Source organism: Ursus americanus, chromosome 29 (genome assembly GCF_024610735.1).
Source record: "Ursus americanus isolate L20-20 chromosome 29, mUrsAme1.1.p, whole genome shotgun sequence".
Classification (NCBI taxonomy): Eukaryota; Metazoa; Chordata; class Mammalia; order Carnivora; family Ursidae; genus Ursus; species Ursus americanus.
Genome location: NC_142155.1, coordinates 31,776,923 through 31,799,602, shown reverse-complemented (window position 1 = coordinate 31,799,602; position 22,680 = coordinate 31,776,923). Strand labels below are relative to the sequence as shown.

Below are 22,680 nucleotides of genomic sequence, written 5' to 3'. Positions count from 1 at the left end.
GACTTTAACTGAAGACGGTATTGGAGACCCAAGGATAATGTGTTTATTTTGGAATTACTTAAGCTTAGTAACCTTAACAAACTGAGTGAGTTTGAAAGTAACAATTACACTTTTATAAGTCCCATACAGCCCCCTTTTGTAATGACCCGAGGAAACACTTATGGTTCCACTGATTCATCTCCTGGGGACCATCAGTTTTCCATTGGTCTCTGGCCAGTCTTTTTTAGACAGTTTCTCTTCTATGCATTTAAAAAATAACATTTGTAGGCGTTTTACTAAAAATAATACCTGTACTTTGTAGAAAATTTAAAAAGAAATTAAAAAACAATTTGAAAAGAAGCCTACCATCCAGACATAATCGCCTTAAACATTTTGAGGGGTGCGTATGTGTGTATGTATATATTTATATATACGTGTGTGTGTATATATGTGACTAAAGATAGAAAAAAATTACCATATGCATTTATGTATAGATGAAAGGAGGAAGATGTTTAGAACTGAATTGGAATCACCGTATACTACTTTGTTAATTTAATAGTATATTATTATAAATATCATTTAAAAAAAAAAGAAACCTGATCACTTGCTCTCATTTATAAGGTTGTGGCAAAGAACAGCTTTGGCAAAATCCCCAAGTAATTATATACTAGTTATATTCTGCCCAACTTCTTAAAAAGTTGTTAAATAACCTTTTCTTCCCTGTAAAATTTTTCTGAGAGATGTTTGTTTTCTTATGATTTTATAGCTTGTTGAGAATAAAATAATTAGGAATTTAAAAGTATAAGCTGGGAAAAGGCAAAGCTTTTCTCAAGTGTCAAATAAAATTCTTGTAGGCTAATGTCTCAGTCAGGGAAAGAATGATGGGCAGATCCATTAATTAAGATCTTGTTTATGTGTGTCTAGAATAACTTGTTTTTCAGGGAACTGTCTGGTGGCATTAAGCCATTTAGACCCACAGTTTGAATTTCTTCAGGCATGTTTGCATTTCAGGGGCTGAGGCAAGGAGGACAGTTCAGTTTATTAGTAGTGGCATGGCCTAATGTGTTGAACTTTCAAGTAGGACACATTCCGTAGCTTCTTCACTTAGTCACTGTGTGGCCCAGGGCAAGTTACTTAACCTCTCTGAGCCTCAGATTTCCTTACCTGTAATATTTGGGTGGCTAATAGTTTTTATCTCACAGAAGTGAGAGTTTGAGATACTGTAAGATTAAATGAGCTACTGTGTGCCTAGCAAATAGCGAGGTTTAGGGAATAGAAATTCTCTTCTCCTGTCTCTTCAGGTCTGTTACCACCCTTAGTGTTATCTGGATTGGATTAAACTTGGTTTGATACTTTCAGATATCAAGAAGTAACTTCAGTACTTTAACAACAGGGTGGCTGAGTTTTTATTCTATAAATTTTGATGACGGTCTGAAATTTGAGACATGGGTTGATTTTCACAGAGAGATTGAGAAAGGCTTAAGGCTCAGATTTTGGTTAGTGTAAATGTATTTTAACATAATTGTGGATTGTAATTTAACATTTCATATATACATTTTGGTGTGTTGAAATCGTTGACATACTGGTAAATTTCGATGTTTCTTCTATTTCATTGTATTGATGTTTCATGGTTTGTGGTGTACAGTCTTAACAAAATAGCCTCTGCAGTAGATAACTGAATTTGAATTTTGTAGAACCTTTTATTACAGGAGTTTTCAAATATACCCTAACGTGGATTAGTGTAATGAGTCCTCAAGTGTTAGCATCCAGCTAGGGGTATCAACTCATAGCCACTTTTGTTTCATATGTTATTCTCCCTTTCCCATTATTTTGAAGCAAATTCCAGACATTGTATTGTAAAACTGAGTTACGGTACATGAAATTTGTCAGTTTGGTGTCTCCCACACATTGATATGTAGACACATTCTCATTTACCTCCCCTTTTGGAATGAATTTTACTCTTTCATTTTGGATGTAGTCAGCTTTAATTATATCAGGTGTTGTCCCACTTTAATTTTCTCATAGTTACAGTTTTCTTTCTCTTTTTTAAGATTTTATTTATTTGAGAGAGAGAGAGAGACAGAGATAGCGACAGGGAGAGGGAGAAGCAGGCTCAATCCCAGGACCCTGAGATCATGATCTGAGCCAAAGGCAGACACTTAACCCACTGAGCCACTCAGGTGCCCCTAAGTAGAGTTTTCTTTTTCTTTTTCTTTTTTTCTTTTTCTTTTTCTTTTTCTTTATTTTTTCTTTCTTTTCCTCTCCCTTTCTTTCTTTCTTTCTTTCTTTCTTTCTTTCTTTCTTTCTTTCTTTCTTTCTTTCTTTCTTTCTTTCTTTCTTTCTTTCTTTCTTTCTTTCGAGATTTTATTTATTTATTTGACAGAGATAGAGACAGCCAGCGAGAGAGGGAACACAAGCAGGGGGAGTGGGAGAGGAAGAAGCAGGCTCATAGTGGAGGAGCCTGACGTGGGGCTCGATCCCATAACGCCGGGATCACGCCCTGAGCTGAAGGCAGACGCTTAACCGCTGTGCCACCCAGGCGCCCCTCTAACCTTTCTTTCTTTCTTTCTTTCTTTCTTTCTTTCTTTCTTTCTTTCTTTCTTTCTTTCTTTCTTTCTTTCTCTCTCTCTCTCTCTCTCTTCTTTCTTTCTTTCTTTCTTTTTTAAAGATTTTATTTATTTATTTGACAGAGAGAGAGAGACAGCCAGTGAGAGAGGGAACACAAGCAGGGGGAGTGGGAGAGGAAGAAGCAGGCTCACAGCGGAGCAGGGAGCCCGGAGCAGGGAGCCCGATGCGGGGCTCGATCCCAGGACCCCGGGATCACGCCCTGAGCCGAAGGCAGACGCTTAATGACTGAGACACCCAGGTGCCCCCTAAGTACAGTTTTCTAATAGTGAATTTTATTCAGGATTACTAGAAATTTTGTGCTGATACATATTTAAAGCATAAGCATCCATTATAACCATATCTGGTGTGTTTGTCTGGTGACAAGTTAACAAAGTATTTAATCCTATCTCCAGTCCTATCTTTGCTACTATCTCTGTTAGATGTTTTAAGAAGAATTTGAAGTGCATTTCTAAATGCAGATAAGGATTTGAAAAAAAAAATTTGTGAGAACTTTTTGTAAGTAAGTTCTAACAAACTGTCCAAGCTCCTTAATATTGTTTTGTTCAAATTAAGTTGTCCTTCAGAAAGGGCAATTGCTAATACTTAATCTTTTTAGAAGGGCTTAGAAATATGAATTTGGTTAAGTCACAGTCTGGTTTTTCCTGATTTTTTTTTTTTTTTAAAGATTTTATTTATTTGACAGAGACACGGAGAGAGGGAACAGAAGCAGAGGGCGAGGGAGAAGCAGGCTTCCCGCTGAGCAGGGAGCCTGACGCAGGGCTCGATCCCAGGGCCCTGGGATCATGACCTGAGCCAAAGGCAGCCGCTTAATGACTGAGCCACCCAGGCGCCCCTGATTTTTTCGTATTTTAAACAATAAGGTCTTACACCCTGTTGGCCTTTAATGTTTCTGTGGCGTATGAGTATGGGGTGGGGGAATTGGACTAATTTAAGGCAGTTCTGTTCCATGAATGCGTGTGCGCTTCATGTTTGAGGTTTCTTGGCTAGAAAGAAGCCAGACCTTACAGGTTAGTATTTTTCCCTCCTAAAGCACATTGAGCAGGCATAGGTTGAAAAAGGGTACAGATGCTCTTCCTTCACATTTTAATGATCTGACGGCAGATGTAAGGTAACTGAGCCTAAATTGAATATTAAAAGCCGCATTTAATTTTTTCTTATACTTTTCGTGACTAAATTTATGTAGTTATTGGACTATAAATTAATATTTTCCTGTGCTTAATTTTTTTGGTATAATTTATTTCCATATTTGCTTGGAACCTTAGTACAATATTTGAGCCAGAAGATTTTATATAAAGCTTGAGCTAAATTAAATAAAATTGTTGGCATGAAATGGAAGCTAGCAACTTTGCAGTTTTAAAATCCTTGATAGTTTGGGAAGCATAAATGACTCAGCTGTGCGCGGTGAGGTAATCCCCAAATACAAGGTACCGGTCATTCTAAATGTGCCTTGATGACTAATTATGTTTCAGAACATAAGTATTATGCTGTTGTACCAAATTGAAAATTGAATATCCATGGACTGCAGTGCATAGCCAAGTGAGTTATCCTAACCAATGAAAATGAAAATTTGTATGTCTAATTTTTAAAATGTGCTATGTGTAGGGGCGCCTGGGTGGCTCAGTCGGTTAAGTATCCAACTCTTGATTCCGGTTAGGTCATGATATCAGGGTGGTGTGATCGAATCCTGTGTAGGGCTCCGTGCTCAGCAGGAGTTTTTTTCTCTCAAAAAAAACGTGCTGTGCGTATTAATTTGAAATTCTGTGCTGCTCATGTTGGGGGTTTTGGAATGTTTATTTGAATCCACATATGATTAGAGTATCTTAGAACGTGCTGGATTATAGTATAAGGAATTGGGTGCAACTCCATCCTGATTGCCTAGTATAGTCATCTGGGGGCTTTAAAAATATCAAGGTCTTTGACCATTTAAATAAGGGTCTCTGGGTTTAGGGCACTGGCACCGGTAGATTTGAAAAGCTCTGTGGGTGATTCTAAAGTTGAGATGGGGTTGAAAGCCACTAGCTTGAGAACACGTGTTTCAGTACCCGGTATGTGTTACTTGCTGTGGTTGTCCTCAAGAGGCAAACTGCTCTCTTATAAGAAGGAATTAGCTATTTTTCCTTCCTTTATTTCCAGGAAGGATTCTGGGTCATTTTTTATTAAAGTTGGAATTTTAAGGTTTTAAAACCTCATCATTAGTCCCTTGGTTCATTAGAGAGGGGAGAGCAAAATGGTTAAACTCTTAGTCTATATAAGATAATTGTAATCAGACCTGCCAAGTTTGTTAACCCTTTCCTCTCTGCCAGTCATTGGGAGGCTAAGAGCTTTGACGTCCTTTATCTTACTTAAGCTCCATAATAACTTATAGCAGTGATTGCCATTTTGCTGATGGGGAAAGGAAGACAGGTTAAATAACTGAGAACAGTGGGCGGCAGTGCTGGGTGGCAGGAGTGACTGCCCCCTCTCTTGTGCTTTCTGACTCCACAGAGTGTTTCCTTAGACAACACATTGTTGCCGTGGAACTTACTTTGATTTGTTATCTATTAGAGGAAAATGGCTCCTTCATAAAGGGCATTATTTATTCTTCAAATGAATTGCAGACGAATAAAAGCTTATTGGCTTTTTATGGATTATCATTTGGGTGTACATTATCTTAAAACTACTTAGTTGTTTTTTTTTTTTTTTTTAAGATTTATTTGTCAGAGAGAGCACAAGCATGGGGAGCAACAGGCAGAGGGGGAAGCAGACTCCCCGTAGAGCAGGGATCCTGATGCGAGACTCGATCCCAAGAGCCTGGGATCATGACGTGAGCCGGAGGCAGGTGCTTAACTGGCTGAGCCACCCGGGTGTCCTGAAACTACTTAGTTTTGGAGTCACTTGATGGAATCAGTTGCAGCGGGGTGGGGGAGTGGAGGGAGGGAGGGAAGAAAAAAAGAACAGACACATGCATAAGAAATTAACGCAGATTTAATGGTTATTCTTGTGGCTCTGACCTCATAATTTTAAGTTTTGTATGTTGAAAACATGCATTTGAAGATCACTTAAAGTAGGAAGTGATCATATTGTGGGATGTAGACTAGACGCCTGGAGTAGGTGTTACGTGAATGGGATTCTGTAGTACACACCCTTTCCCTTCTCAGCCATCTCTCCTTGGGCTCTGTCAACTAGGGCTTTCTCTGCCCTGCATCAGCTCTAGAATTTTGTTGATATCTCGCTTTAGTTAATTGTCCTCCTCCTCTTCTTTTATGAGTTTGAATTCTTTTCCCCTAATTTTTAGAATGAGTTCAGGAGGCAGCCCATTTGTGCGCAGTATACATATTTAATAGGAACACTGTCATCTCTCAGTTTTCTGGTGTTTTCACTTTTCAAAAACTAAAGATTTTTTTTCATTGCCAAATGTGATGCTCTTTTTCCTTTATGGGTTTTGTGCCACATTTAGAATTATAACATTATAAAAATAAACCAGTAGTTTTTTAGTTTAAGGGGGTTACGTTTTGATTACAACTATGGTGCGTTAATTGGACATTATTCAGTTGTTAAGAATGTACTGGATGTGTAATATAGAAGTGTATCTAACCCCGCTTTTACTGAGAAATGATGTTCATCCCTGTATAAACTTAAGGCATTCAGGATGATGCTTTGATTTACATGTGTTGTGAAATGATTATTGTGATAGATTCAGTTAACCCCCATCATCTCATGTAGATAAAATAGAAATGAAGAAAGAAGAAAAAAAAGAAAAACATTTCCTCTTGTGATGTTGAGGTTTACTCTCTTCACAACTTTCTGTGTATCGTACAGCAGTGTTAGCTGTAGTCAGCATATCGTGTAGAAGTACATTTTTGGGATAAAGGTGGTGAAGATGGGTCTCTGCCAGTCCCCAGATCAGTGCAGAGTAATGATAGCAGAAGTTATTTTCGGAAGTAAATTAAGATTAGTTTTTCTTATACTCTGAAATTCACGCTTGCTTTGAAATTGAATCATGGGTGAAGTTATTACCGATAGATGATGTGGGACTAACCTGTGAAACCCTTCCAGTGCAAGACAGACCCTTCTGAGGCCAGATTTTGTGCTACGGTAGCTAAAATATAAGAATTCTAATGTACCTTTTCTTTGAGGGGTTAAATGAACTAATAGTCAACAGTGCCTTTTTAGTTCTGTCGTTTAGCCTGCTTTTCTCATGTCTGCTGATGTGGTCTTCCCTCGACCCCCAGATAAACAGGGGTCACATGACAACAGAAGCCAAGAGAGCTGCAAAGATGGAGAAGAAGATGAAAATTTTGCTTGGGGGTTACCAGTCTCGTGCTATGGGGCTTATGAAACAGCTGAATGACTTATGGGATCAAATCGAGCAGGCTTACTTGGAGTTACGCACTTTTGAAGAACTCAAGAAACACGAAGATTCTGCTATTCCCCGGAGGCTAGAGGTAACATTATGGCCTTGCAGCATTGCTTAAAAAGAGAACTGCAAAGAATTACCAGGGCTTTCCTGTTTTTTCTTTTTCCTGTGCAGACTGTTTCTGAAGTCAATACTGTCTGGCTTTTTTCAATGAGAGCCTGAAGTTGTTGACTCTCTTATCTAGAATTGTCTTTGTGTAGATGGATAGACCAGGCCAATGGTGGATACAGTGGCTTTTCCTTTACTAATTTTCTGGTTTGTACATCGATACACTGTGAAATAGAATAAGTAAGCCTTGTGATTTGTCCCCCTGAAGCTTCATCGCATCCCATTCTTGTAGCTCTCTGAGGTACATTAAACCACTGTCTGCTTTATAATCTAGGATGCTGGGAATAGAGCTGGTCATTCGAAAGCATGAAATTCCTTTGGCCAGATTTGGTTTAACTTTATTTCCCAAGTGTGCATTCTAGTTGCTGTCCAGATAAAGGGCAGTTGGGGCTTACTGAAGTGCATTAGTGGGTCTTGAGAGGATGACAGTAGCTTGTTTATTTTGAGATGGCAGCAAGGTGGTCGTTTGACCAGAGAATGGCTGCAGTACTGGTTTTAGTAGCACAAGTAGTTGCTGTTTCTCGTTTCTCTGGGGGAGTACTTACGTCTTAAGAGTCATGACGTAGCTCAGCTGTTTGTAAGATGATAAAGTACCATAAGATATTTTTAATTTTCAGTGTGCTTACATATGAAATAATTATTTAATATTTTTGTCTCTTCAAGTGTCTAAAAGAAGATGTCCAGCGACAGCAGGAAAGAGAAAAAGAACTGCAGCATAGGTACGCCGACTTGCTGCTGGAGAAGGAGACTTTAAAGTCCAAATTCTGAAGCATAGTTTATATTCTGTCACAAGATGAATTAACTGCTGGTTTTCATACTCTGGAAGGCCGAAACTGATGATTATCTTCATTGACAAATTTGCCCACAATCTGTGGTTTTTCAGTTGTTTATTTTAAATGATATTGATCTTACACTGTCTACGTATAAAGACTTCAACTCCACAAAACATTTTAGGGTTTAAATTATTAAGACGATCATTCTTTTAGCAGTGTCATATTTGCAAAATTTTTTTAATTTTGGCCTTTAATTTTAAAAGCCTGATTTTAAAGTGCTGCCTGTGAGTAAACTCTTGAATAAAAACAAAATATAAAAAATTGAGAGTGTAGCCTTTTGTTTGAAGTAATTAGATACTTAGAGTGCCCACAAACCAGCAAGTATGTACTCTGTGTCATATTTAATGAGTAACTCTTGGGTAATCAGAATGGCGATCCAGTATCTTAATTCCTTAAGAGGAGTCCTTTTGTGGCTTTGTTAGTTTTCACATAGAGTACACATTTCTCAGTACACTGACAAGATAGATTAACATTGTAACACCTCGGTTTTTTTTCCCCCAGTATAACTTTAGGGAAGGTCTCTTCTCTGCCCAGCTACTCACACAGTTTATGGAGTAGGACTCAAAAGATTTAATTTTTATCCACCTGTTCTTTTCTTGTAAATGTCTTTTTGACAAAGACATGTTAAAGATTAATTTCAATAAGGGTATCGAACTTTATTAAAACTTTGTGTTTATCTTAACAAGTTCATTACACAAGTGTAGAATTTGGGGAATGGGTAGGAGTGGGAAAGACCTGACTTTATAATTCACATGAAATCATTTGGGACAGTTATTCGTTGGGTACAAGTTCGGTATAGACTATACAACAATATGTTGGACTTATGAGGCAAATTTCCCAACCTTAAGAATCCCAGGGACTAAAAGGAGGGAAGGAGGGATTCATTCATTCATTCATTCATTCATTCATTCATCAGCTATTTGTTAACTGTATACGCAGTGTCAGAGTCGGGGAGATAGAACAATGAGTAGAATGGGCATGAGTCCTGTTCTGTGGTGCTTATAGTCCATTGGGAATTTTAGGTGATTAAAAATCAGATGTTTATTGAGTGACTCTTCTTATGTGCCAGGCACTTAGATAAGTGTTGGAGATAAACAGTTAAGACAAACTTCCTGCTCTCATGGAGGTGACAGTGTAGGAGGAGATACTCAGTATACCAGGAAAAGTATCAGATCATGAACTTCGATTCTATGGAGGGAATTAAAATAGGGTGATGGGAGATAGTGACTGGGGGCTACTTTAGGCTGGATGATCTGAAGAGTCTTTGAGGTGGTAATTTCTAAGGTAAGATGTGATTAACATCTTAGAAGGAGCCATTCTTGTGGGACTCAAGGAAGAGCAGTACCAGCAGAGTGAAGAACTAGCACAAAGCCCCTTTTGGGTGTTCGAGGAACAGAAAGGAAGACATGTGGCTGGAGTGTCATGAATACCATTTGAGTAAGGCCTACGTGTATAGGAGCATATTATAAGGCCTTGGTAAGAAATTAAGATTTTATTCTATTGTGGGACGCTACGAGAAGATTCTGAGCAAAGGAATGATATGATTAGATTTGGTTTAGAAACATCCTATGGTCATACTGCATAATGTCTCACCAGGCTGAAGATAGGGAAGCCAGTTAGTTGAGGAGCTTGAAGCAGTAATCCAGGCAAACAGTAATACTGACCCAGACCAGGATAGAGGCAGTCCTGGTGGGGACATGTGCAAAGATTTGAGTGGTGGTAATTCTATGGTCTCATTGGACTATATATTTTTCTAGTATCTTAGTTGCTTAATTCTAGTACTTTTTCAGTAATTTCATATGGGTTTTCTAGGAAACGCTTTGATATCATCTATGAATAATGGTAATGTTTCTTCTAGCAGTTTAATTTTTGTTGCATGTTTTGTTGGCAGGAATGTTTAGAACAGTGTTAAATAATGCGGATGGTAGACGTTTTGTTTCTGATTTTAATGGGAATGTCCATAGTATTTTACTTTTAGGTTGGCTGTCTTGAGTTACTCTGTATCTAGAAAGGAAATACCCTCCGTTTTTCGTTTTTAAAGAATCTGAATTAGGATCGGCTCTGGAATTTTTGTCATATGTGCTTTTTGGATCTCTTAAGATGATCATATAGTTTTTTTCCCATTTAATTTGTTGATGACATATCAATAGATTTTCCAATGTTAAACCATCACTGAAAGGAATCAGATTAATTACAATTTTTTTTTTAAGATTTACATTTTACTTGTATCTTATGTAGACTTGAATGATATGGATTAACGTAGTTGATCTAATAATAAAGACTTACTTTGTTTTCAAAATTTGAAGTAATGCACATACTTATCGCCTAAAAAATGACCAAGGTTTGCGTAATTTCAAAACTGGCAGTCTCAGTGCATTGTAGATGGACGGTGAATGCTCTTGCCGGGTAGCAGTGCAACTGTAATTGGTAAACAGCTCTGCATTCTCTTTGTTAGTACCCTGTAAAACCCAGAGTTCTTTACCAACAGCACTCCGAGAGCGATTTTGGTAACTTTTCACATTCACATTTATCTTACTCTCTTACAGATTCATTAAGTGGTTGTGTTGAAACTAGTGTTGAAAAGGATGTTTAAGTCTCAGTAACTTTGGGACAGAAATTAAATCTGATAAAGAGCCAAAAAACCCATCAGCCTGAGTGAGATCTCCTCTTTGAAATATTAGAAATAACGCTGAGATAAGAAAATGCAGTCTCCAAAGAATAAATACCTAACAGCGGGTGTAGACTTAATGCTGTCCAACCATTTCATCCTCTCTTTTTTCACATCTATTTTTCTGGGAAAATTAGTTGTGGCGTATGTGATGTCCTGCAGTGCATTTCTCCTAAAATGTAGCTGCCCTATTGGCTCTGTAAAATTCGATTTTCTAGTAGGTTATTTAGGAAAATTGCATTTTTTTTTTTTAAAGTAGGCTCCACACCTAGCACGAGCCCAAATGCAGTGCTTGATCTCTAAACCCTGAGGTCAAGACCTGAGCTGAGATCAAGAGTTGTGTGCTAAGCCTGCTGAGTCACCTGGGCGCCCCCGTCCAGTTTTTGACATGGAGATTTTGCTAGCTGTGTAAGGTGAGGAGAAAACTGTTTATCAAGTAGTTACATCATTGGAGTGATTTGTTCCATTAAAGATTGAAGGATTGTGCTTATGAAACTTTAGAATTGACAGCCCTTTTGGGAAGTAATTTCTTGATAACAGTTTCTTCTATGACTGTGTTATCTGTTTTTAAATTGAAGTATCTTTAAATTTGATTTTAAAATTTTGTTTTAAAATGTATTTCTCCTTTTGTGTTTGTTATTTGCTAAATTTAAGTGATTTATACTTTTCCAGAAAACCTAATTTTGTTGAAATTTAACACATTTATTTGAAGAGAATTTTAATAGAGAGTAAGAAATCTCCTATATTAAGTTTGTTACTTCTGAGTTATAAGAAATTGACCTTAGTTTTACCATTTCCTATTTTTCCCTTGATTCGGCTTGCTAAAGGTAGTCTTTTTTCCTTCAAGAAAACCTAGTGTTTGAATTTGTTTATCACTTGTCATTTGTTTTAAAATATATTAATTTCTCATTTTATGTATAATTCTTTTTGTTTTCTGTAGTTTCTTACCCTGTAACTTTTTGAGTATGATGTTTATTTTTTGTTTTTATTTGTATACAAACGAAGGGTTTTGGTTATCTCTAATTTCAAATATGTTCCCATCCCAGCTACATTGATGTGTCTTGTTTTCTAACTAGTTTATCGTTGTATTTTAAATTTTTGGTTAAATAGAATATTTAAAAATTTCTGTGTGGTTGGCTTTTTCTTTTTTAATTGTTGCTACTTGTAGCATTTTTTTTACCTTGTAGCAAGGAAATATGGCTTATGTAATTTCTGCTTTTTAGAGGTTTTGGGGCTCAGCATTTTAAAAAAAGGTTCTATGGGTGTTTTAAGTGAAGCTTTATTCAGTTTATGTGGGACAGAGGTGAATATGTATTCAACCACTTTATATTATTCAAAAAAAATTTTTTTTAAGATTTTATTTATTTATTTGACAGAGAGAGAGACAGCCAGCGAGAGAGGGAACACAAGCAGGGGGAGTGGGAGAGGAAGAAGCAGGCTCCCAGCAGAGGAGCCCGATGTGGGGCTCGATCCCATAACGCCGGGATCATGCCCTGAGCCGAAGGCAGACGCTTAACGACTGAGCCACCCAGGTGCCCCATCAAATTTTATTTTCTTATATTAGGGTGTAAACTCCCATAGACTAAGTGTTGTCTTAAAGTCTTCTGGAGAGTTCTTCTTCTCAATTTCAGCTTGTTTGTCTAGAGTTTTGCTTCATATATTTTGATACTGTTGTTCAGTGTGTAAATTCTTGTGTCTGTTAGGGGTCATTCATAAGAAGACTTACTAAAGTTACTCTCTTTCTCTTTTATACTTTTGCTTTGAAATTTACCTCTGAGATTGGAATATTCTTTTTTTGTTTATATTTGCTTGGTAAGTTGTCTAACTTTTTTTTTTTTTAACTTCTGTATAATTTTTTGTTGTCTCTAAATAGCATGTCTTGTTGGATTTTATATTTCAACCCATTTGGAGAGTTTTTGCAATTTAATAGGGGAGACTAATCCATTTGCTTTTATGTTAATTACTGACTTTGGTCTTCTGTGATCGTGTTTTATGCTTTCTCACTGATTCCTCTCATTTCCTAAATGGACTGTAATGTCCTGGGCTTCAATTTTCTTAGTGATTTAGGAAATAAGCATTCTCTTTTAAGTTTCACAGATGATGATGGTAAGCTTTAGGGTTCAGGATCCATTCAAGAGAAAGAGACCATACCAGGAATTTGAACAGGGAAATTTAATATGAAGAATTATTAACTAGTAACAGGAGATTAACCACTAAGACGGGCAAAGACAACTCTAAAGAATACAGGGCTAGCAGGTGTAGAGAGGAGCCATTACTTGTAGACGGAGAGAGTTCTCAAGTAGGGAACATTATTTTTTATGGCCAAATAATATTCCGTGTGTGTGTGTGTGTGTGTGTGTGTGTGTGTGTATCACATTTTTGTTATCTGTTCATCCATTGGTAGATTGGGTTGTTTCCACATCTCGGCTATTGTAGGTAATGGTGCAGTGAACATGGGGGTGCAGATATCTCTTGGAGTCAGTGTTTTTGCTTTCTTTGGATAAATACCCAGAAGTGGAACTGCTGAATCATATGGTAGTTCTATTTTTAATTTTCTGATGAAGCTCCATACTGTTTTTTATAGTCAGTTTACGTTCTGGTGAACGGTGCATGGGGTTCCCTTTTCTCCACGTCCTCGCCAGCACTTACCATTTCTTGTCTTTTTGATACTAGCCATTCTGACAGGTGTGAGGGGATGTCTCATTGCAGTTTTGATTTGCATTTCCTTGATGATTAATGATGATGAGCATCTTTTCATCCTTTGGCCATCTGTAGGTCTTCGGGAAAAATGTCTGTTTAGGTCCTCTGCCCGTTTCTGATCAATTGTTTGTGTTTTGGCCGTTGGGTTGTATGAGTTCTTCATGTTCGACATTAGTCCATCACCAGCTACATGATTTGCAAACATTTTCTCCCATCCAGTAGCTTGCCTTTTCATTTTGTTTGTGGTTTCATTTGCTGTGCAGAAGCTTTTAAGTTTGATGTAGCCCCACTTATTTTTGCTTTTGTTGCTTTTGGCATCAGATTAAAAAAATCATCACCAAGACCTACGTCAGGGAGCTTACCGCCTATGTTTCTTCTAGGAGTTGTATGGTTTCAGGGCTTACATTTAAGTCTGTCATCCATTTTGAGCTAGTTTTTGGGACTGGTGTAAGTCAGGGGCCCACTCCCATTCTTGTGCATGTGGCTGCTGGTTTTCCCAGCCCCATTTATTGAGGAGACTTTCTTTCCCCCGTGTATGTTCTTGGCTCCTTTGTTGTAAATTAATTGGCCATATATGCATGGGTTTATTTCTGGGCTCTCTGTTCTGTTCCATCGATCTGTGTGTCTGTTTTTATGCCAATACCACACTGTTTTATTTACTATAGCTTCATAATATAGTTAGAAACCAGAGCATGTGATGCCTTCTGTAAATAATCAACAGAAATGACTCACATAAAAGATTTTTGGGATCCTCAATTTTTAAAAGTTATAAAGGGATCCTGAGATGCCCCCAAATTGAGAACTGCCAGTTTAGATTAAATCCCGAACTGGCTGGTTATAAGGAACGTCTTCTGCTCGGAGAATCCACAGCTCTGTGGTCTTTGATCAGAAGTGCGGTGCTGAGAGAGAGGCTGGTGGTGGCTGTGTCCTGTGTGTGCGGTGTGTCACTGTCCTGTCCTTAGTCGTTCTTGGATTCTGAGGCTTTTCAACTTAAATAGCAGAGGTGACTAGATTTTGTTGTTTTTATTGTTCTTTTTCCTATCTTGATATTAGAGAGGTGAACGAAATAGCAATTAGTGCAATAAAGATCTTCTTTGCACATGGGTGACTGAAATCTCATGAGGGGAAGAGATTTGCCCAAATAGTGAAATTGATGTTCCAACCCAGTCCAGCCTTGTTTTCCTACTGTATCTGGCCACCATGGGATTGAAATCTCAAACAGTTAATCCAAGGACACTTGTTAGTTTTTAAATAACATAACCCCTTATATTACTGTATCTAATAAACTTGAGGGACTCCTCTCCCTGAGCCCTGGCATAAGCTGAAGGTGTAAAGAAATCCATCTTTTTGAATAATTTGCCTTTTATGAATAATCACGAATAATTATGGAGGTTCTTTATGTTGGGAGTATATCTTGTACTGATTACTCTTGGAACTGATGTCATGGAAGAGCAATTGTCATCCTCTCCCACCACCATCACTTGATGTTCTGCCCCCGTGTCCCTCCTTGCAGAGAACATTTGGTGGAATGTATTTGAAGATTGTCCTGGTATAGTGAAATGGCCAAAGAACAGAAGTAGGACCAGATTTTAGAAGCAGTGCATACGGCTTGCCTCTAGGATGCATATTATGGATTAATTGGAAGATTAAACATATAATTTACTCTGCTTCCAGAGTAGTCCTTGAGGGAAACTTGTATTTCTTTTTTAAAGATTTTATTTGTCAGAACACACAAGCAGGGAGAGCAGCAGGCAGAGGGAGAAGCAAGCTCCCCAGTGAGCAAGAAGCCTGATGCAGGACTCAATCCCAGGACCCTGGGAACATGACCTGAGCCGGAGGCAGATGCTTCACCAACTGAGCCACCCGGGCGTCCCGGACACTTAATATTTGACAGAGAGAACTGTTCAAAATACGTGGGTGATGGTTACTTCATTACTCCCAAGGAGAGCTCCCTTCTCCCCAACAAAAAAGGTTATGTCTGCCAACTATGGTTTTATGTACTTGAGGAAGGAGATGTCAAGAAAACTTGCCCAGATTCAGAATTGCTTGAGAAATCTACAAGTTTTTAACATCCGTGGAAGTGTCCAGTGTCTGCCCTCCCAAGTTCAGAATTGGTTCATAAAATCTGGTAGAGGAAGAAGAAAGAGGATGGCAGCCATGTTTGAATTTGGTATTTGGTTATGGGAACTGAGGCCCAGCAGTGAGCCACTTCGTTTCCACTTGAGTTAAGAAGAGCCTGTATGTATGAATGGCTTCTGAGTGCTTATAGGGTAGCACCTTGGAGAGTTGGGCCCAGAGGGAGGGCGGGGATCCTCACAGCGATGACTCTGCAGATGGGGACCGGGTGCTAAGCCAGAGGGATTTGGGGGCAGTGAACCTGCAGAAGTTATCATTTTCACAGGGTGAGGGGCTGGAATCAGGGAGAATCGTGACATAGACTCTTTTTTTTTTTTTTTAAAGATTTTATTTATTTATTCGACAGAGATAGAGACAGCCAGCGAGAGAGTTAACACAAGCAGGGGGAGTGGGAGAGGAAGAAGCAGGCTCATAGCGGAGGAGCCTGATGTGGGGCTCGATCCCATAACGCAGGGATCACGCCCTGAGCTGAAGGCAGACGCTTAACCGCTGTGCCACCCAGGCGCCCCGTGACAGACTCTTATGTGGAATTAACTTCCAAGGCACCTGTTTGGTTTTCCATTGCTTTGATAATAATCAAGTATTTTGTTCTTGCCTTTAATAATCAGTTCTGGAGTGACATGCTTGTTATGACAGGTTAAGAAAGTGACCGCACACCTTCCCAAGTCCAATAGTCTCTGTCAGGCCCATGGGGTGTGGACCTAACCGCCACCCAGCTGTCTCAGCATACCATGGCTCAAGTGCCATCTGGTGGTGAAGTGGAGGAATTGTTTTAAACCAAGGAACCAACAACTGGGTTAAGACTCTTTGACCTTCAAATCTGAGAAACAGAACATGTTCGTTCTCAAGTGTCGCTGCTATTTTCAAGCGAACTTGCTTCTTTGGAAGTCTTTATTTTGAACTAGGTGGATTCCAAAATAATACTAGACCCTAAAATCCCTAACAGGTAATGAAGAAATAGAAGCAAAGATTTTTTTTCCTTGATGACAGAATCACAGCAAATATGTAAAGGAAAAACCTAAACTAAGCCAGTGCCGTCTGAGAAACAGGCTCATCTGACCTGAGACTTCATGCTCTCCCTCAGTAGACTGCGCTGTTAATGCCTCACCAGCTAGCCGTCGTAGGGGCTCCCTGAGTGTGGACGAGGCAGCAAAGGTCTGTCTGCATCTCTCTCACACGGTGCCTGCGGTGTGGCTCTGAGGTACCATGATTGATGGTGGGGCAGTTTCTTAAGTGTCAGGGCGCGTTGTGTGGGGACTTTCCCAGGTAGTCCCCTAGGAAGCTGTGCGCTTACTTCCAATGGTACTGCCACTGCTTGAAAAAAAAAAGCCTTTGGAACTGTTTATTGGAATTGTTTCAAATTTCTTCAGTGGTGCTCAAGAAAGACTGACTGGGAGGCTGCTTCTGTAGTGGGGTTGGGAAGGAGAAAGATGGGGGCAGGAAGATGGTAAGAAGTTGTTGCAGGAGCTCAAGGTGGGGTCACGCAAGGTGACGAGGGTGGGAGCAGTGAAGACAAGAATTCAAGAGGTCTTGTGAAGGCAGAATTGAAAAGTGATGGGACCTGGCTATGGAGGCAGAAAACCAGCTCTGGGTGAGTCTTCTCTGACAGAAGATGGTGAGGGGGACTGGTTTTGGAGAAAAGATGAAATGTTTGCTTCAAGTGGAACTATCACGCAGGCCTTGGGTCTGGAGGTCATCATGGAGACCGTACTCAGTCATGAAACAACCATCGTGAAGTGCCTGTACTAACAGCTTGCCTGAGTAAGCACCTGTCACGTGAGGGGCAGGGCTAAGCCCCAGTGCGGTGACTTAATCCTCACAGAACTTCGAAGTGTAGGCGCTCTCCTAGCCTCATTTTATAGATGGTGGTTAAATGGTTTCAGAGGGCAAAGTATACCCATTTCATTCCCACTGAAGACTGAGTTGAGAGAGAGTAGGAAACAAGAAATAAATGAAAATATCAACATTATTACCACTGCAACAAGACTGGAAGATGGGGCTTAGATGTGTGCTAACAGTGGCTTCCTAGTACTTTCCCCCACTCCGCACAGCCCCCTTAGGAGCCCGGATGTCTCTAGAACAGATGCACTCACTCAGACTGCTGCCTCTCTGAGAGACACTGGGCTCTCAGGGCTTCGGTCCTCTGTCTTTGGATGGGTTCTGGCAACTTCGGAGAGTTCCTGTTGTGTGTGTTTATGAAGCAGGGCTGATTTCCTGGAAGACAGGCTTCAAGAAGATCATTGCAAGAGAACCTCGCCCGCAGCAGGCAGGGGTGGCTGCGAGTCGGCCCTGGAACCGCCTGCTGGCTGTTCTCGATGGGCCGACTCCTGGGCCTCAGGAGCACTGTGGCCTTAAGCCTCACTACGCCGAGGGGGGTCTCTGCACCAGGGGCTTCGGCATCACTGGTCCCGCTGAACGGGAATCCACATTTTACCATGGCTCCCCAGACGGCGCGCATGCATATTACAGTTTGCAGAACTCTCTGGAACCGTACCCGGGAGCTGCCTTATCCATGAAGGCGAAGCCTGTTTTTCTCCTGCTTGCTCGCCGCTCTCGGGAAGCCTTGATTAATATTCTCCTCCCTGCAGAGGCCTTCCTGCTCTGAAGGCTGCCGACCACCCCTTCCTTCGATCACTCATTATATCAACAATTTGTCCGTTATTTGGGAGCAGTGAAAAAAGCCTTCTCAAAACATGCCCTGAAGCTCATGGGGCTTATGTGATAACTTACTCAAACCAACCTGATACTTATTTCATTTCCCTGCATAGTCCACTCCAAAGAGTTTTTAAAAAGCAATTTTCTGAAACCTTTGGATAGGCCATTTGTTTCAGTATAAGACTTTTTCCCCAGAGGGATTTGTGATTATAACTGGAGTGAAAAACTCTGTTATTAGAAATAATATTTGGTCCCAGAAAACTCTAGAGAACTTGGGTGGAAGGGGGAATGGTAGAAAGGGCAGGGGGAGTCAGGGAGTGAGGATAGGGAGAACAAGGGCTCTTGCTGTATCCATAAGTTGCCATTTTTGTACTTTGACAAAGAGGCAGAGAAATCCAAGGAAAACGATAAAGGTTCAGAAAGGTGCTGGGTCTACAACTACGCTGTCCAATATGGACGTCAGCTACACATAGCTATTAAAATGAACATTTAAATTAAATTTAATAAAATGATATTCAGTCATCCCAGCCACATTTCAAGTGCCCAATAGCCACATTTCCACCATCAAGAAAGTTCTTTTGGGCAATGCTAGTCTAGAAAGTCACATAAGGTTGACATACTGGCTGCTAGCATGTAGTAGTAATTTTTTTTTAAGATTTTATTTGAGAGACAGAACATGAGCAAGGGGAGGGGCAGAGGCAGAGGGAGAGGGACAAGCAGACTCCCCACTGAATGTGAGTGGGGAACCTGACTCAGGGCTCCATCCCAGGACCCCGAGATCATGACTGATGTAGGAAAGATGTTTGGGTTTGAAGCCGACCACCAAGAAAGAATTCTTGAGATGTCTTTGGTGCAAAAAAGTGATTTTATGAAAGCACAGGGACAGGACCTGTGGGCAGAAAGAGCTACACTGGGGTCATGAGGAGTGGCCCATGATATATTTTCAAGTCGGAAGGGGTTAGGGAAAGCGTTAAGTCTCTAAGGAATTTTGGAAGCAAGGTTTCCAGGACCTGGAGGGGGCTAGCTATTGTGGGGAAAAGGTCATTTATTACCGTCTAATAAAACCTTAGTCATGAGACCCTTCAGATGTGTATCGGTGGGGCATACGCTTGGGGGATGATCGCCAACATGTATCTTGGGGGGTGTAGAGATAAAGGAAATCTCTAAAGGAATTATTATATGTTAAATAGACTTACAGGATCCTGGCCAGGGGTGGGGGGCGCGGCAGTTTGGGCTAGGATTGCCTTTTGCTCTTAGCAAAGTGTCAACGTCGAGGCAGTGGAGTCCCTAGAGGAACGTCACTCTGCCTGTTTCAAGGACTTCTCAGTGGGCTGTAGGCAGTGAGGAAATGTAATAATTTCTCTTCTGCCTTGGTTCCCCACACCAATGACCTGAGCCGAAGTCAGACGCTTCACCACCTGAGCCACCGCGGCTCCCCAGTAGTAATTTATTTCTAACTCAGAACTGAAGTGTACAAGAGGAGGCCCGAAGATGTGCATGGTCTCCCCTAGACATGGTGGGGTAAGTATGTCTTTCAGCTCGGTGATGCTTTGAAGACAAAACAAGGGCATCTGTGCTCGTTTTGTTGAAGTGATAAGGAGCTGTGGGCCGTGTACTGAGCCCAAAGCCAAAGACCTGGTTTCAGTGTCCTGTGTCACGCACACAATAGGAACGCTAGTGGTCTCATTACGTAAGGACAGTGTTTCACTGACCGGGAGGTGTGCTTGGGCGCCAGAGAGAGGGGGAGAGAGAGGCGGTGTGGTTCTGAATCGCTCGCGGGGCCTAGAAGATGAAAACTCATGCATCGTCCTTTCAGCTAAATGCAACTGCAGCAACACAAGCAATTGACAACAATAACAAAAAATACACTCTTGTCTCCCTGCACTTCTAATAACGTGCATATTATTCTCTTCAGAAGAAAACTGGCATAGTGAGCAAGGCAGAAGTGAGCTATTTATTTATTTATTTGAGAGCGAGAGCGCGTGTTCAAGGGGGAGGGCGGGGTGGGATAAGCAGACTCCTCGCTGAGCGCAGAGCCCGACACGGGGCTCGACTCACCGCCCTGAGATCATGACCTGAGCTGAAATCGAAAGAGTCTGACACCTAGCCGACTGAGCCCCCCAGGTGCCCCCAGAAGTGAGCTCTTTAAACTGTATTAGAGTATGAAGCTGTCCAAGTTTAGTATTGCTTTTCAGATTCCATTTTAACAGGTTCGAAACTAACCCTGACAACGGGGTTAGTTTACATAACAAAACCTCAGTCGGCAGCTCAGCGAAATGGGATTTTCAAACACAAAGGTATTCGCATTCTTCTATAGGTCAACATTTTATGTAGGGGTTTGCACATATAAAGTGTGTCTGTACATTTCCTGCCTAAAATTCAAAGCGCCTTGTCTTTGCAGTTTTTTCCTCCGTCGAGAAGAAGCTTTCTCCTTTTGACTCATTAGTCAGCTCTGCTGATTGGTCCTCCTCGCACCCAAGTGCAACGGTGTCTAAGAATTCGCTCTCTGCCTGGGTCTTCGATAGCCCATTTCAATGTGTTTCAAGCTCTGTTGAGATCGCATGGACACCGTGCGACCAGATCGCGTGGACACCGTGCGATCACAGGTGCAAACTTGCTTACTGAGCAGTACCGAAGTGGACGAGAGAGAAAGAATGCCCGAGTCAGGCTGCACAGCCGAAAACCAGGGGAGGGTGAGGACAAGGGTTGGGGGCCTTCACGGTTCAGCCCACTTCTCAGTCTCGTGTCTGCTTGGCCATCTCGGACCCGGGGACAGGGAGGACCGGCTGCCAGAGGACAGTGTCCTCCCCACACGTGGTCAAATGAGCCCATCAAACGCCAATGCATCCAAACACCTGGACATTTCCCCACAGCACGTAACAGAGAGAGTGATTGTTCAGTGTATTTGTGAGTCACTGTGGGGTGTGCAGAGCTGTCTAGGCCCCCTTGTACGTTTGAAAAGGTCAGAGTAAGCTTGTAAACCTTAATTTCTCTACGGTTCCTCAACAACACGATCAGGGCACAAATTTCCACGTCATGGAGGTGGAAAGAAGCAGGAGGGCAGTTCTCGGGCTGTCTTAGCACAGTGGCAGACAAAACCCAATGCAGCCCTGCACTACGGAGTGGAGTAAGAATGCCCGCCAACCGCTCTTTGAGGGAGCAGTTGCGCGGCCAGGACTGTCCGGGCTACAGCAGCGGCACGGGGAAGACCCAGCGCGGTGCTGTGTCCCCAAGTGGATGACATTCATCATGGCAACACCCACGCCGTGGAGTGCGCTGCAGGCCTGTGCCCTGGGGCTGGGGGAGCGGGGGCGCCCTCACCCCTGCTTCAGGCTGGTCTTTTCTTTGTCCTCTCCGTGGGCCCTGTTCAAGTCCAGCAAGGCCGGCTTCGGCCCACCCTCCCCCGCTCAGCCCTCCTCTGTCCTCCGTGGTGCTGACACGCATTTGGTTTCATGTATTCTAGACCTCATTTCTCCCTGTGTCTCATCTTAGCTCCTTAGCGAGGTCACGCGCTGCTTTGAACCACGTCTTCTCAAGGCTCTCCCCAGAAAGATTCTTGCGTATCTAAGTGTCTTGCTTGCTCTTTCCTTGGATCTGACTCTGTTTCTCTTCCCCTTCTCCCTCTTGTCTCCTGGCACTTCTGGCCCACCAACACCACTGGTCAGTCCCCGCGCCTGACACCCACGCCAGCGAGGACTTCCGCTGCACTGGACAGAAGGGAATGGGAAGAGGGAGTCACCGAGGAGACATTTCCTGGGGATGAGAACAAGCCCTGTTCCTAGAGTCGCAAGTCCTGGGTTTGAGTCCTGCCTCTGTTTATTGTCAGGCTGTGTGACGTGGGGCAGTGTCTTCATGTCTCTGAACTTCTCTGTGTGAGAGGCAGCTGTTCCGCTCTCATGGATTGTCACGAGAGTCAGGTTAGTGTGGCTTGTGAGCTGCTGAGCGCCCACACCGGCAAAGCTGCCTTGTCACCCAAGCTCTTCACGCCTGCTTGACCACAGTTCATGGAGAGAGATACTAGAGAATGGCTCATGCCGCGTTCGGAGCGGAGGAGAAGGGGACCGGGCGGGGGAGGCCGGGAGGGCCTGCAGACTCGTCATTCCACGGCGTCTTGACTCAGAAGTCCTTGGCACTGGTTTGATCTGAGTGAGTGGCCGTGCTGATTAGTTGTACTTGGTGAACCAAAAGCACAACCAAAATATGTTCCTTTGTGGGATTTAAACAAATGAACAGGAAGAGCAGCGTGGGGCGATGAGTGTGGAGAGGCATTTCAGTTTGAGTTTTCAACCCTGAACACATGCGTTCTGAAAGCCACTCTGCAGAAACATGCTTCCGTCAGCCTTACAGTCAGCTGGGTGATGCCCTTCCTCCCTTATGCTGCTGGGGACGAGGGAGGGTGGCGTCTGTCCCCCGAGGGGCAGGCAGCAGGCTGGGAAGAGCCTTGGATTCCTGCAGCCTCTACCACGAAGGAGCTGTGCGGCCTTGCACAAGCGACCCACCTTCTCTGAGCCTCTTCTCTTGTAAAGTGGGGCCTCCTTGCAGGGTCTTGCGAAGAGTAACTGTAAAGTGTCGGGGCC

General features: G+C 41.9%; 1 protein-coding gene across 2 annotated transcripts in view; it reads left to right on the top strand.

Annotated features, from left to right (window-relative positions):
* Nucleotides 1-8,209, top strand: part of CDC5L (cell division cycle 5 like) — a 44,234-nt gene extending 36,025 nt beyond the window's left edge. For both annotated transcript variants that reach the window (XM_045801570.2, XM_045801577.2), the window contains exons 15-16: nt 6,819-7,031; nt 7,775-8,209. In XM_045801570.2, coding sequence (XP_045657526.2) covers nt 6,819-7,031; nt 7,775-7,879 — 318 coding nt within the window. In that variant the 3' untranslated portion in view covers nt 7,880-8,209. The remainder of the gene's footprint in view (nt 1-6,818; nt 7,032-7,774) is intronic.
* The last annotated feature ends 14,471 nt before the right edge of the window (nt 8,210-22,680 follow it).